The following is a 13,150-nucleotide window of genomic DNA, read 5'->3' as shown; positions in this document are numbered from 1 at the left end:
TGTTCACTGTGTGTGTGTGTGTGTGTGCCTGAGTAAATGATGATCAATGATTTGAGTAAATTCTTTGTGTTTTTTCCAGCATAATAATAATTTTTTTATTATTTGGGATAAATTACTACATGAGATTCACACCAAAAAACATTTTGACACATTCTGGATAAAAATTAGTGATATTTTATTTCTTCAAAAAATTGTGGGCAATTTTTTTTTTACTTTTGGATACCAATTTTCTGAACCAAGTTTTAACATTTAAAAAACAAAAAACAAAACAAAAAACTAATTCTCATTATTATTAATGACACTTGAACTTGGACACTAATAAACAATACTTATTGTCTGTCTATGTTGTTGTTGTTGTTAGTTAGTCAGTTAGTTAGTTAGTTAGTTCAGTTAGATTTTTTTGACAGCTGCCCTTTTAGAATCATTCTGGGTATTACTACTAAGTATAGTATAATAGAAAAGAGAGAAAAAGATGAATTTTTATGCTATTAAAGTTGTTGTTGTTGTTGTTGTTGTTTTTGAAGAATTAACATGACCATCATCATCATGACTATGATGATGATAAAGTGGCATCAACTTAAACGAAAATCTTACAAGTAAAGTGAAGTGAATGATGATGATGATGATGGTTAATCGAGAAATAGAGAGGCAAGAAAAACATCATTTTTTAAACATCATTATCATCATTCTTGAGATGGAATAGCCCACGATATATATTGTAAATTTGCATAATTGTTAGCTGGAAGAGGAAAAGAAATCGTTTCTTGTTTATGTGTGTGTGTGTGAAAAAAGCCGACACCTTTGGCCGATGAGCCAAAGTCATCACCACACACACACACACACATACACAAAGTTAGATGAATTAGAATGAGAGAAAAAGAAAAATTTATTCTTAAATGATTCAAGTTTCATCTTTATCATCATCATCATCATCATCGAAAATGATGGCCACGATCATAATCATCATCATCATCATCATGAATGGAATAAATATAGCCAACTTAACCATAACTACAACAACTATTTTTTTTTTCATTCGCAAAATCTAATGATGATTCGCACGGCAAATGTGTGTTGCCTGCGATCATCATCATTGTATACAGTGGTGGTGGTGATGGTGGTGTAAAATTGGTGGCCAATTTATGCCATGTTTATGTTATAATTTTTTTTTTGTTTTTCATACGACATTAATTTTTTTTTGTTTTGTTTTCAGGCCAACAAAACAAGAGTATGTGTGGGGAAAAAAAATTGGAATAAATTACAACATTACACAACATTACCTATCCGATTATGATTAAACTAACTAGCAACTAAATAGTTGTGACGAGTATATGTTTGTCGTCGACACTTGAATAGCTAGACATATAGATATTATTATTATAATAATGAGATGGAAAAAAATGAACAACAACAACAAACGTAAATATTAACTACTAGCCAACTGTTAAATATATCATAAATATAATTGGTTAGGTATTCGAAACAAACTGAAAAATAATGTTGTTGTTGTTGTTGTTTAAATGGATAATCTTGATGATGATTATAGGCTACTTATCCACCATAGTACTAGTAATGATGATGATGATGATGATTAAGAATAAAAGAAGAAAAAAAATTGGTAATATTTATTCGAATAAATAGGATGGCTAATGATAATCATCATTCACATCGTTATCATCATAAATTTGTCCAGATGAAACATCTGCAGGAAAAGAAATTTCTGGTCATTATTTTAACAAAACAAAACAAAAAAAAAGCCGACAACTTACAGCAGCCGAAAAAAAGGTGTTTTACTTTTACCTTGTTTATCGTATATTCGTGTGTTTTTCCATAATTATTATTCAATGTGATGTGATTATAGCTGTTTGAAATTCAATTAATCATCAAATTTTGTCTTACCTCAAAGATCAAGGTCGATGTCGAATAGCCACTTGTTATTATTGTTGTTGATAATCATCATCATCATGATCATTATAATTATTATCATGATGATGATTAGGCAAAATTATAAAAAGCCAATCGATTAACAAATCAATTGAATCGATAATTTGAATGAACAAGATTTTTCGTTTTTTTCGAAATCAAAATCATTCAATTCAATTCAATTTTCAACACTTTATATATGATCATTATCAAAACATCAACAACATGAAAAAAGGATTGATCTTGATATTGATTAATCGATCGATCTATCAAGACGAATGAATGGAATAGTAAAATTGCGTGTGATAACATCGATGATGATGATGATGATGTTTTTGAATTTGTCAATTATCAGCTTGTTGTTGTTCGAAATAGAAAAAATAAATGCATGTTGAGAATAAATCATAAAATCATGTCCATCAAAATGTCAGATTTATGATCCGGTCTTTGTTTAGTATAATTATTAAGTTCACATTTTTCATCAATATAAAACAAAAAGATCAGGTTTCCTTTGTCGGTTCGCAATGAAAAATCTATTTTTTTGTTTGTTGCTGTCTATCCTAGGTCTTTGTGAATCATCCATATGATCATAATTAACAGCATCAACAACAACGACGACTAAAAAGAAAAGAAAAGAAAAAATTAATTAATTAGCTCAAATAACCACCACCACCACCACCACGCATAACAGCTAAACGCGAGCCTCAAAATGATGGCCAGGGATAATATTTCAATTATTATTTTTCAACAAATTTTAGTTGTTGTTGTTGTTTTTGTTGTTAAGCAAGTAGAATATGAATTTCATGCTAGGTTCACATCATTATGAGATTTTTTTTTTTGACTTTGTTTAAAAAAAAGCAATCTAAAAATTACCATCTCTTCTCAGTCGTCGGTTTGATGATGATTAATTATTATACCATGGCAAAAAAAAGAAACAAAATTACAAAAGACAATTCTTTATATTTCGAAAATCGAAATTTTTGAATTTGGCTAAAAATCATAAACATTCTATAAATAAAGTAGTGCGACATCTATGAACGGAAATCAAAAATATTCGAAAAGTGTAACGTTTTTCGTGAAAGGTTGAAGGTGTGAGAAAAAAATCGTTATATTCTTTTTACTGCTATAGCAATATTTTTAAAAAACAAAATTCAAATCATTATGGATTCTCCCGATTTAAATGGTTTATTTGAATATTTTGACAAGTTAATTTCCAACTCCAGTACCAAATTGGCATTATTGGATTTCTATTATCAAAACGATAAAAATGAATGTATCGAAATGAATGCAAACATTGGTCGCCTTCAATTTTTATTGCATACAATCGATCAATGTTTGGACGAAGCTGAAAATGAATTTGAAATACAATCCAAACGTTGTGTAGATATATTGCAATTATTGGAAGATCATGTCAGCCATATTGAAGCAAATTTACCGGCTTTAAAGAGTAAGTTTTTTTTCAAATTTTCAATCAAAACTTTGTCAGTAAAGTTTTTGCTTTTTTCAGCTGAAGAAAAACGAGTGGATAATAAATCAATTTCAAGAAATGTAACCTATACAAATATGGATACGAAAAAGATTAAGAAAAACAATAAATCGAATATTATGATGACCAATGATAAAAAGAATGGCCATTTGGCGACCAAACCATCATCGAAGGCAACAACCAAATCATCAAATTCATCACCATTTCCAATGATGGAACATCTAACCCAAGCAGAATATAATTCAATACCAAAATATATGTTGAGTCGATTAACTCTTTCTACATTGAATGAATCGGTTGATGCATTTAATCATTCGATAATGTGCAAATATATGTTTATTCGAAAATTTGATTTACATTCAACGAAAGAAACGGAATATAAACGTTATCAAGAATATAAATCACATGAAAATGCCGATACAAAAGGTAAAGTGACACCAATTAATCATCTGATTTGATTGATTAATTAATTCATTAAGGCTAAATTGACTAATCTTTTATTTTTCTATAATAATTGTCCACGACTTTTTCTACACAGGCATCTATTTTGTCACCATCAACGATATCAAAGAGTTGAGTTCGATGAAAAATGACTCAACATTGCGAAAAGTATTGATCTGTCTTCGTCATTGTAAACGAATTAAAGAGATTCGAGGAGGACAACCACCGAAATTGATTCGTTATGGATTAATTTAAATACAGAAAAAAAGTGGGCCAAAAAAGGAGACTGATAAAAGAATAATGACCTTAGTATGATTTGCACTGAAAACAAAAATGTTCAAAAAAAATTTTTTTTTTACCAACAAACACTTATTTTAATGATGATGATTACTATGGTTACTAATTTTTTTTTACAAACGGAAATAAATTATGTTGAAATTAAAGTTATTTTTTTCATTTAAAAAAATGATTTTGTTTGATCCAAATAGAGTCCATGGACCAAAGTTTCATTCTTTGTGTCCCTATGATTCATTAGTCTTTCCTTTCATATGACATTTAGTGGTGATGATGATCGATTTGGATCAAAAATGAACCATCATTTTTTATCTTTCAAATCGATTATTATTATCGATTATAAAACAAAAAGAAATTATTCGAATCATTCATCATTAGATGACGCTATATGATTCGAATGATTTTGATAATGATAAAACTGGAAATCTCTTTTTATATGAGTGTTGTAATGTGATCCAGAAAGAAATGAAAATGCCATCAACCTACAAGCAACATATTGAACAAATTATTCATTCTTTTTTTTTTTTTTTTTTTTGATTACCAAATCTAAATCACAAGGCGAATTGGTGACAACCGGGTTAACCAATAACGGGTGTTAGTGTCTGTGTACGTTACTACAGATATTCGTGTCTCATATAATCAAGAGTAAGGGAATTGGATAGTGAGAAAGGGGAGGAATGAAAACAGGTATAAAAATGGTTAGTCTTTCATGATAGTAATACTTTTGTTGTTGGTTCGATCCTGGTTTTTTTTCGCTCCACGATTGTTTTATTAGTGCGTGTGTGTGTGTGTGTGTGTGTGTGGTGTAGGTTCCATTTCATTAACGGATTTTTTTTCTTTCCCTTTTTGGATATTTAGTCAGGTATAGGATAGATATTGAGGTATTCTAACGAAAACCTGCGTATGACTATCATTGATGATGATGATGATGATCAGTGGAAAACAATGAAATCAAAAAAAAAATCATGATCGAACCTTTGTAGTTGAGAAATGTATGTGTGTGTATGTGGCAAACAGACAGTCATCAGATAGGTAGGTGAAGTATATTTGAAGTTTATATTGGTTTCTTGTGTATACACCTAGTCCATAATGAAGGTGGTATATTGTTGGTCTGATGGTCGGTTTTTTTTCGTTTGGTTTCTTCACGAAATTCTTCGTCGTCGTCGTCGTCAATTTTTTCGATTTTCTACGCTCACTAATAACTCTCTCTTGTCAATAATTTTGTTGTTGTTTTCATTTTGTGAATAGCGGCATATATTACGATGATAGTTGCATTCTACAACTAAGATCTTTTTGTTTTGTTTGTTGGTTGAAAAAACCAGAAATATCAAAAAAAAACGATAATAATTTCATTTGACGAACGGACATCGCCTACATTACAAATTGACAAAGAAAAAAAAAATTTTTTCTCAAAAAAAAATTTGCTCGTCAAATCATTTTGGATCATCATCATTGTTCCATTTTCACAAAGAATTTCAAGAAAGGGTCATTTGTGATCCACTTATAAGTAGACACATGATATGACAACGTTGTTGTTGTAGTAGTCGTCGGTTTCGTTGGTAATTCATTGTTAATTATTTATCATCGTCGTTTCTATCTACATTTATATTATTCTATGAATGTTTGCAAAGTTGATTTTAAATCAACCAGATAGACAGCGAAAAATGTATATTCCCTTTATGTTTAACCCGTTGTGTATGCAGTTGTCTTTGATTTTTACATATATTGTTTTTATGTTTGTTGTGGCTATTATTGTTTCGAATTTAACAGAAAACAATAACCGTTTGATATGAACGTTTTTCATTTGTGGTAATCACTATCATCATCATTCACCCATATATCATTATAAAAATCTCATTTTATCCATGGAAATTGACCTGATTTTCTTTGGTCATATGATTTGGATTGTTGTTGTTGTTGTTGGTGGTGGTGGTGATGGTGATCATAGCGCATAGTGTTTGTCACCAACAATTGAAAATTAACTGTTTTTTTGTTCATAAAATAATGTCCATTTATTTTTTTTTTTTTCATCATTCCAGTATAGTATTTCATCGCCATTCAGTCAGTTGTTTACAAATTTCAACTGACTGAAATAATTCACAAGAAAATCCCGCCAGAATCAAATTCGAAATCAATCCATTCAATGTGCTCTTAATTATTGTGCCTAAAGAAGTGTTAATATAGTCGCAATTTTCTTAATGTATGTCATCATCAAAAATGTCATTACAAATCTCTTCAGTGGAGAATGAATATAAAGAACGTTTAGCACATCATCATCATCAACATAATTATCATATGAATCGTCAACAACAACAACAACAACAGTCATCATCATTGGATAATGCGAATATTGATATCAGTATTAAAGTTTCACCATCATCACAGATTAGTCCAACATCAAGTTCGACAAATAATTCAAATAATACACCACGAATAATAAGACAACAAGCGGTCGATCTGCCATCATCGAATAACAATTCGAGCAACAATAATTATCATCAACAACAAACACAGCCACAACAGCATTCAACAAATTCCTGCAGTAATTCACAAAACATATGGCTATCAACAACAACAAACAACAATTCATTCGAATCAACATCCACCACGCCATCGTTGCAGAAAAAACTTCAACAACAATGGGCTAAACAACAATCATCGATAAATTCATCCATTTATTCGAATGGTGAAGTACGTAGCTGTGCTACAGCACCACGTTCACGTCGTGATTCACGCCGTAGTTCGGATAAAGAATATTCCAAAGAATATCATAAAGAAAGCCGTCATCGATTTAGTCTTATACCGCAGGTATGTTTTTATATCAAAAATAGATTCACCCAACACTAAATAAATCCATTAATTAATTTTTCATTTTCATTTTCGTTTGATCAACAAAGGTATTATCATTAGGAACGGATCTACCGGATTATAAATATGAATCACGAACATTATTAAGTGAAGATGAAAAAAGTGATGCAATCAAACATTTTAAATATAGACGTCTAACAGTATTACATTATTCACCATTCAAAGCAATATGGGATTGGATCATTTTAATTCTTGTTATTTATACGGCCATTTTCACACCATATTCAGCCGCATTTTTGCTCAATGAAAACATTGCCAATTCACGTATGTTGCATTTATTTTTCTCTGAATGCTTTTTCTTATTGTTATTTTGTTATTATTATTATGGTTAATAATCAGATGATAATCATCATACAATCGGTTCAGATTCATATGGATCCAATTCATTAATGGTCATCGATCTATTTGTCGATGTTATGTTTATCATCGATATTTTAATCAATTTTCGTACAACATATATTAATAAAAAAGATGAGGTAAGCATTCGATTTAATGTTGATAGTTTGTTTCATTGTTGATCACGATTACAAACCAAATAATTATCATATTATGATTAGTCCATTCATTCATTCATTCAATCAATCTGAAGCTAATTACTCGGTCTATGGCTAATGATCAATTCTGGCAATTGATGATGGATAGGTCATCACACCACTACTCCACCATTCATCTGACCATTATCATTATCCATTTGATTACATTTTGTTTGATTGACAATTTGATTGAAATTCCAATCACAAATTTCTATGATGACGTCCGATTCTTTTTTCTCTTTTTCTGTCTGTCATTATCATGAATCAATCGTTTTGAAAATTTAAAAAAAAAATTATCAGTCAAGAAAAGGAAAAAAATAATGTCTTATTAATTATTGAAGAATATTCAACACACATTTTTTTTCCTTTTCGGGATTCGATTCCGAAAATAACATTTATTTTTCTAACTAACTGACCCGATCTGATTAGTCCAATTTCATATTCAAAACCCGAAAAAATTCGGCCTCATTTTTTTTCTATCCACATTGGTAGTTGTATAGTTAGACAATACAAAAGACGACCACAGAATGATTGCCATAACCATAAACTATACAATAATCTAACCAACATTGTCGTTGTCGTTGTTGTTGTTGTTGTTTTATTTCGTTTTATTTCATTTCATTCTGGTTACGGCGATTAGGTGTGTCACTTGGTGTTTGTGTTCACTTAATGTTTTAATATTTTTTTTTCTCTCTGTAATCTAGTTCCATATGAACGGGTTTTCATTTGACAATAACAACAACAACAAAGATATATGACACACACACGGAGAGAGAGAGAGAGAGAGAAATTACTAAACTGATTCGCAATAATTGTCTTGTTTCATACCGTATACACACACACACACATGTATTAGTATTTTATGATACCGGATTTCAATCAGAAAAAAAACACTACGAATATGGAACACGCACATAAATGATTGTAGTTTATGAATCGAAATAGATAAACATGATTCAAACCTCTCATTGATTTATTTCATTTAAAATATTCTCGACTAGAATTTAGAATTTCCAAGAGAGAAAGCCGGAATTCTGATTTAGATAATGGTCACATTATGATCAACCATTTTTTTTGACATTTAAATTCAATTCACACACGCACACACAATTCCCATTACTTAGACTTTTGTTTTTTAGATAAGATGTAATATTTTTGGTTATCAAATAATAATTACCATGATGATGATGATGATAATAGTTGAGTGATAATCATAATTGATACATTTTCATTATTTTGATATTTAGCTGGTTATACATCCAGGTAAAATTGCTATACATTATCTAAAAGGTTGGTTCATTATTGATCTGGTTGCTGCCATACCATTCGATCTTTTATTATTTGGCTCACAAACCGATGAGGTAAATTCAAATCTAAACATTATATATTATGATTTGGGATTACATTTCCGGTTCTTTTTGTAATTTTTCCTGTTTTTTTTTTGTTCATTCATTCCAAAAAAAAGACAACAACATTGATTGGATTGCTCAAAACAGCACGATTATTACGTTTAGTTCGTGTGGCTAGGAAAATTGATCGCTATTCTGAATATGGTGCAGCCGTATTGATATTATTGGTTGCCGGTTTTGCATTGGTAATTGAAATGATACAAAAAAAAATCCATTTTGATATCAATGATTAACTTAACCAATAATAATGATAATTTATCGTCCAAAAAAATACTATAGGTTGCACATTGGTTAGCATGTATCTGGTAATTGGTTTATTCATTCAATTATTGATGATTTGTAATCATGATAATTTTTTTTTCCACCAAGGTATGCAATAGGAAATGCTGAACGTCCAATGTTACAACGTAAAATTGGCTGGCTTGATCATTTAGCTAATGCTACATATCAATTTTACAGTAAATATTATTATTATTATTTTTATTACCATTGGTGCCCCATTTCAACAATTGAATTGATTATGGTTAATTGACATTATTATTAACTTTTTTTTGTCTCTTATAGATCCAGATGGTTCGGGTGGTCCTTCGATCAAATCACGTTACATTACATCATTATATTTTACATTTTCATCATTAACATCCGTTGGTTTTGGTAATGTTTCACCAACAACAAATACGGAAAAAATTTTCTGTATACTAGTCATGCTTTGTGGTTGTAAGTAATTGTTTGATTTTGATTTTCATGAACAAAAATCAAAATTAATCATTGATCAATGATAATTTCACTAATAATCTATTCTCAATTCATTTGTAGCACTAATGTATGCATCCATATTCGGTAATGTTTCGGCCATCATACAAAGACTTTATTCGGGAACTGCACGTTATCACACACAGCTATTACGTGTGCGCGAATTCATTCGTTTTCATCAGATACCGAATCCATTACGTAAACGATTGGAAGAATATTTCCAACATGCATGGACATATTCAAATGGTATCGATATGAATATGGTGTTGAAAGGATTTCCCGAATTTTTACAAGCCGACATATGTTTACATTTGAATCGTAATCTTTTGCAAAATTGTGCCGCATTTAAAGGTAAATATTATTCACTCTTCACCATTACCATTGGTCATCAATTTATATTGTTTTTTTCTGGATAATCATCAGATGCTTCACAAGGTTGTTTACGAGCTTTTTCCATGCGAGTAAGTTAATCTTATTGCGACTTTTTTTATGATTAATGGAATGAATTAAATTAATAATTTATTTTTAAAAATTTAGTTCAAAACTACACATGCTCCACCGGGCGATACATTAGTTCATAAAGGCGATGTTCTTGTTGCACTTTATTTCATTGCAAGAGGTACGATTGAAATTCTCATCGACGATGTTGTTGTTCAAACATTAGGTATGTTTTAGTGTATTGATAGTTTCAAATTAATTTCAAAGATTTTTCCATAGGTAAAGATGACATTTTTGGTGAAAATCCATTACAAACGCCCACAATGGGCAAATCAAAATGTGATGTTCGTGCATTGACATACTGTGATTTGCATAAAATATCTCGTTCAGATCTTTTACAAGTATTAGAAATGTATCCCGAATTTATCGAGTCATTTAATCAAAATTTAAATATAAATTTTAATTTAAGAGATGAGAATCAATTGGGTGTGAATAGTATGTTGGATCGTAAAGCAACGGTAACCGACTGTAAAGTTTTAAATTGTTTTGATTCAATGCAAAATTCCAATGATATTGATGAAGATTTCTCAAGTAAAGTTGTTATTGATCCAATTACCGGTGATTATGATGAAACTGGTGAATGTTTACGACAATTCCAACGGAAATTTACCGGTATAACTGGTCCCGGGATCGGCATATTGGAATTTAGTCCAGAAAAAGCCGGTCTAGATGTTACGCCAGCTAATTATAATTTTCCAAAAGCTAAATCCAAACAACAAGAAGGAAATTCATTGACAGGTAAATTTTAAAATTATTTTATGAATAAAACGAAAAAAAAATCTAATTCCAATTTAATCCAAAAGGAATGCTTGATCAATTAAAACATAGTGTTACTGATTTGACTTTTGGTAATTTTGAAAGTAAATAAATTGTTTTGAATTTCAAATTTTAATCTCAAAATCTTCACCATAAAAAATTTTCACTTTTAAAAATCAAGGAACATTATCGATTGCAAACAGTTGTAACCTACAAAAACCATTCCAGAAAAACTACCTCAAATCAGTTGTCAATATGACCGAGCTTAATAAAATATCGGCCTTAAGTTTGGATCATCCGAAACCACCAAATTGTCATCCAGTTCCTGATGGTTCAATCATGAAGAACGCTGCCACCACTGGCCATTCCACTGATGATGCTTGTTTTCTACATAACAGCCACAGTTCACAACAAAAAACAGATTTAAAATTAGAAGAATTATTCAGGTAAATTTTTCATTAATGAATTTTAATGCAAAAAATTTATTAAAAAACCAAATTCTATGATTCTAGCCGCATGGATAGAATCGAATATCAAATGGGACAAGGATTGGATAGAATATCAACTTTATTGATTGAATTGAATGAATTGATCAAGAAAAACGCTATCGACAAACAACAAGAAGCATATAGATTAATGAAAAATGAAAAATCAAATACCAATCAATCAGAACCGATACCATGTATGTGTTGTTGTAATGAGAAACAAATTATTCAAACGAATATCGATAAATCATTTTTTTCCAAGGAAGAAGGAAAAGAATTACTATCAATCACTAATGAAATGGAATTATTAGCCAATAGTCAAAGTCTTTTATATATGGATCAATTCGATAATGAATCGGATGGACCGGAATTATCAGCATTGAAAAACATTGAAAATCCAACAACAAAACCGACAACACCGATTTTTGATCACGATGAAAATCGAACAACACCTACACTGACGCCAACGACAACGACAGCAACCACTACAATAACAATAAGAGAAAAAGCATCAGTAGCTCAACCAGAATTGATTTCATTCAATGAATCGAGTGATGAAAATTCATTGAATCTAATTTCAAATATCGAAGAGACAAATTGTCTAATGTCAAATAGTCATTCGGAACCAAAACTATGTCATCATACGACCAATCGAACCGATCAAATGATTTATCAGCTAAAATCATCAACAATACATGGAAGCCTACCGCAAGTACGATTTGTTACACCACCATTAAAATGTCATCGATTCGATGAAAGTGCATTATAAATATATTATACATATGTTTGGGCTAAAGCCTCCAGTTTAAAGTAATAATGTTGATGTTGACATTTGATTTGGTCACTTCGAGCTTCTATGTTTATATTGAAATAAAAAAAAACCAAGTTGTTTCATCTGATGGCCGTTTTTTATCTTAATCTTAATAGTTTATTTTTCAAATGAGACAATGAATTGACAAATTATTTGCCAATTCATTATCTCATTTGAAGGACCACAATTTATTTAGGAAAATTAGTGGTTCCACAATCGAAACAATTTTCCAGTTTCAGCATAATTTATTTGCTTTGCAAATGGAAGCAGTCTTGTGTTGAGTTTAATACATATTGTAATATACCGGTAATGACTTGCTGAACACAATCGACTAATTCAGTGTACACGTTTAGCGACTCATTGATTTTATCATCGTTTAATCAGAATTTATTCCCCTCTCATCATGTCATCTGTGTACCGCAAGGTTCAAGCGCATTCTCTGTTTACATATTTCATTTAAGCCAATCATGTTTTTCATTTCCGATTTCCGCACTAATATTCGAACAACAAAAACGTGTACGTGTGATTATAAAATTTTTTAAAAAACAATAATTGTTGATTATAAAATTTTTTAAAAAACAATAATTGTTGATTTGTTGATATAATTAATTTAATAGATGTCTTATAATTTAATGTTACTGTTGTCCGGCATTCATTATTAATTTCAGTGGTCGTAAATGCATGGTCTGAATCGATACATGTTCGCCTTTTACGTTAATCCGAAATAATTTAGTTAATTTAAACGATTGTGTTTCTGCTCCACCGATATGTTTATCTGGTTTCTCTGGTGGCTCGGTTACCATGTCAAATAAGAAAATCTCTGTTGTTCTTGAGTCTGATGTTATTCAAGTTTCAATTGATGCTAATGTGATTCCTAATCTTCCTCATTGTGA

At 30.3% G+C, this 13,150-nt stretch overlaps 2 protein-coding genes across 2 annotated transcripts; both read left to right on the top strand.

The window, feature by feature from the left end:
* Positions 1 to 3,035: 3,035 nt before the first annotated feature.
* Positions 3,036 to 4,316, top strand: LOC124492593 (uncharacterized). The gene is made up of 3 exons (XM_047055523.2): positions 3,036 to 3,370; positions 3,431 to 3,835; positions 3,948 to 4,316. Exons 1-3 carry the CDS (start codon positions 3,085 to 3,087, stop codon positions 4,103 to 4,105), a joined length of 849 nt encoding a protein of 282 aa, XP_046911479.1. The 5' UTR covers positions 3,036 to 3,084; the 3' UTR covers positions 4,106 to 4,316.
* Positions 4,317 to 5,317: 1,001 nt separating this feature from the next.
* On the top strand, positions 5,318 to 12,342 carry sei (potassium voltage-gated channel seizure). Its single transcript, XM_047055519.2, has 16 exons — positions 5,318 to 5,703; positions 6,184 to 6,952; positions 7,042 to 7,276; positions 7,352 to 7,488; positions 8,793 to 8,906; positions 9,011 to 9,139; positions 9,234 to 9,259; positions 9,324 to 9,412; positions 9,519 to 9,671; positions 9,771 to 10,058; positions 10,131 to 10,168; positions 10,245 to 10,371; positions 10,425 to 10,943; positions 11,009 to 11,065; positions 11,143 to 11,407; positions 11,474 to 12,342. Exons 2-16 carry the CDS (start codon positions 6,347 to 6,349, stop codon positions 12,213 to 12,215), a joined length of 3,525 nt encoding a protein of 1,174 aa, XP_046911475.2. The 5' UTR covers positions 5,318 to 5,703; positions 6,184 to 6,346; the 3' UTR covers positions 12,216 to 12,342.
* The last annotated feature ends 808 nt before the right edge of the window (positions 12,343 to 13,150 follow it).

The sequence above is a fragment of the Dermatophagoides farinae genome, chromosome 1 (genome assembly GCF_024713945.1).
Source record: "Dermatophagoides farinae isolate YC_2012a chromosome 1, ASM2471394v1, whole genome shotgun sequence".
NCBI lineage: Eukaryota > Metazoa > Arthropoda > Arachnida > Sarcoptiformes > Pyroglyphidae > Dermatophagoides > Dermatophagoides farinae.
This window is presented reverse-complemented; position numbering and strand designations above follow the sequence as displayed.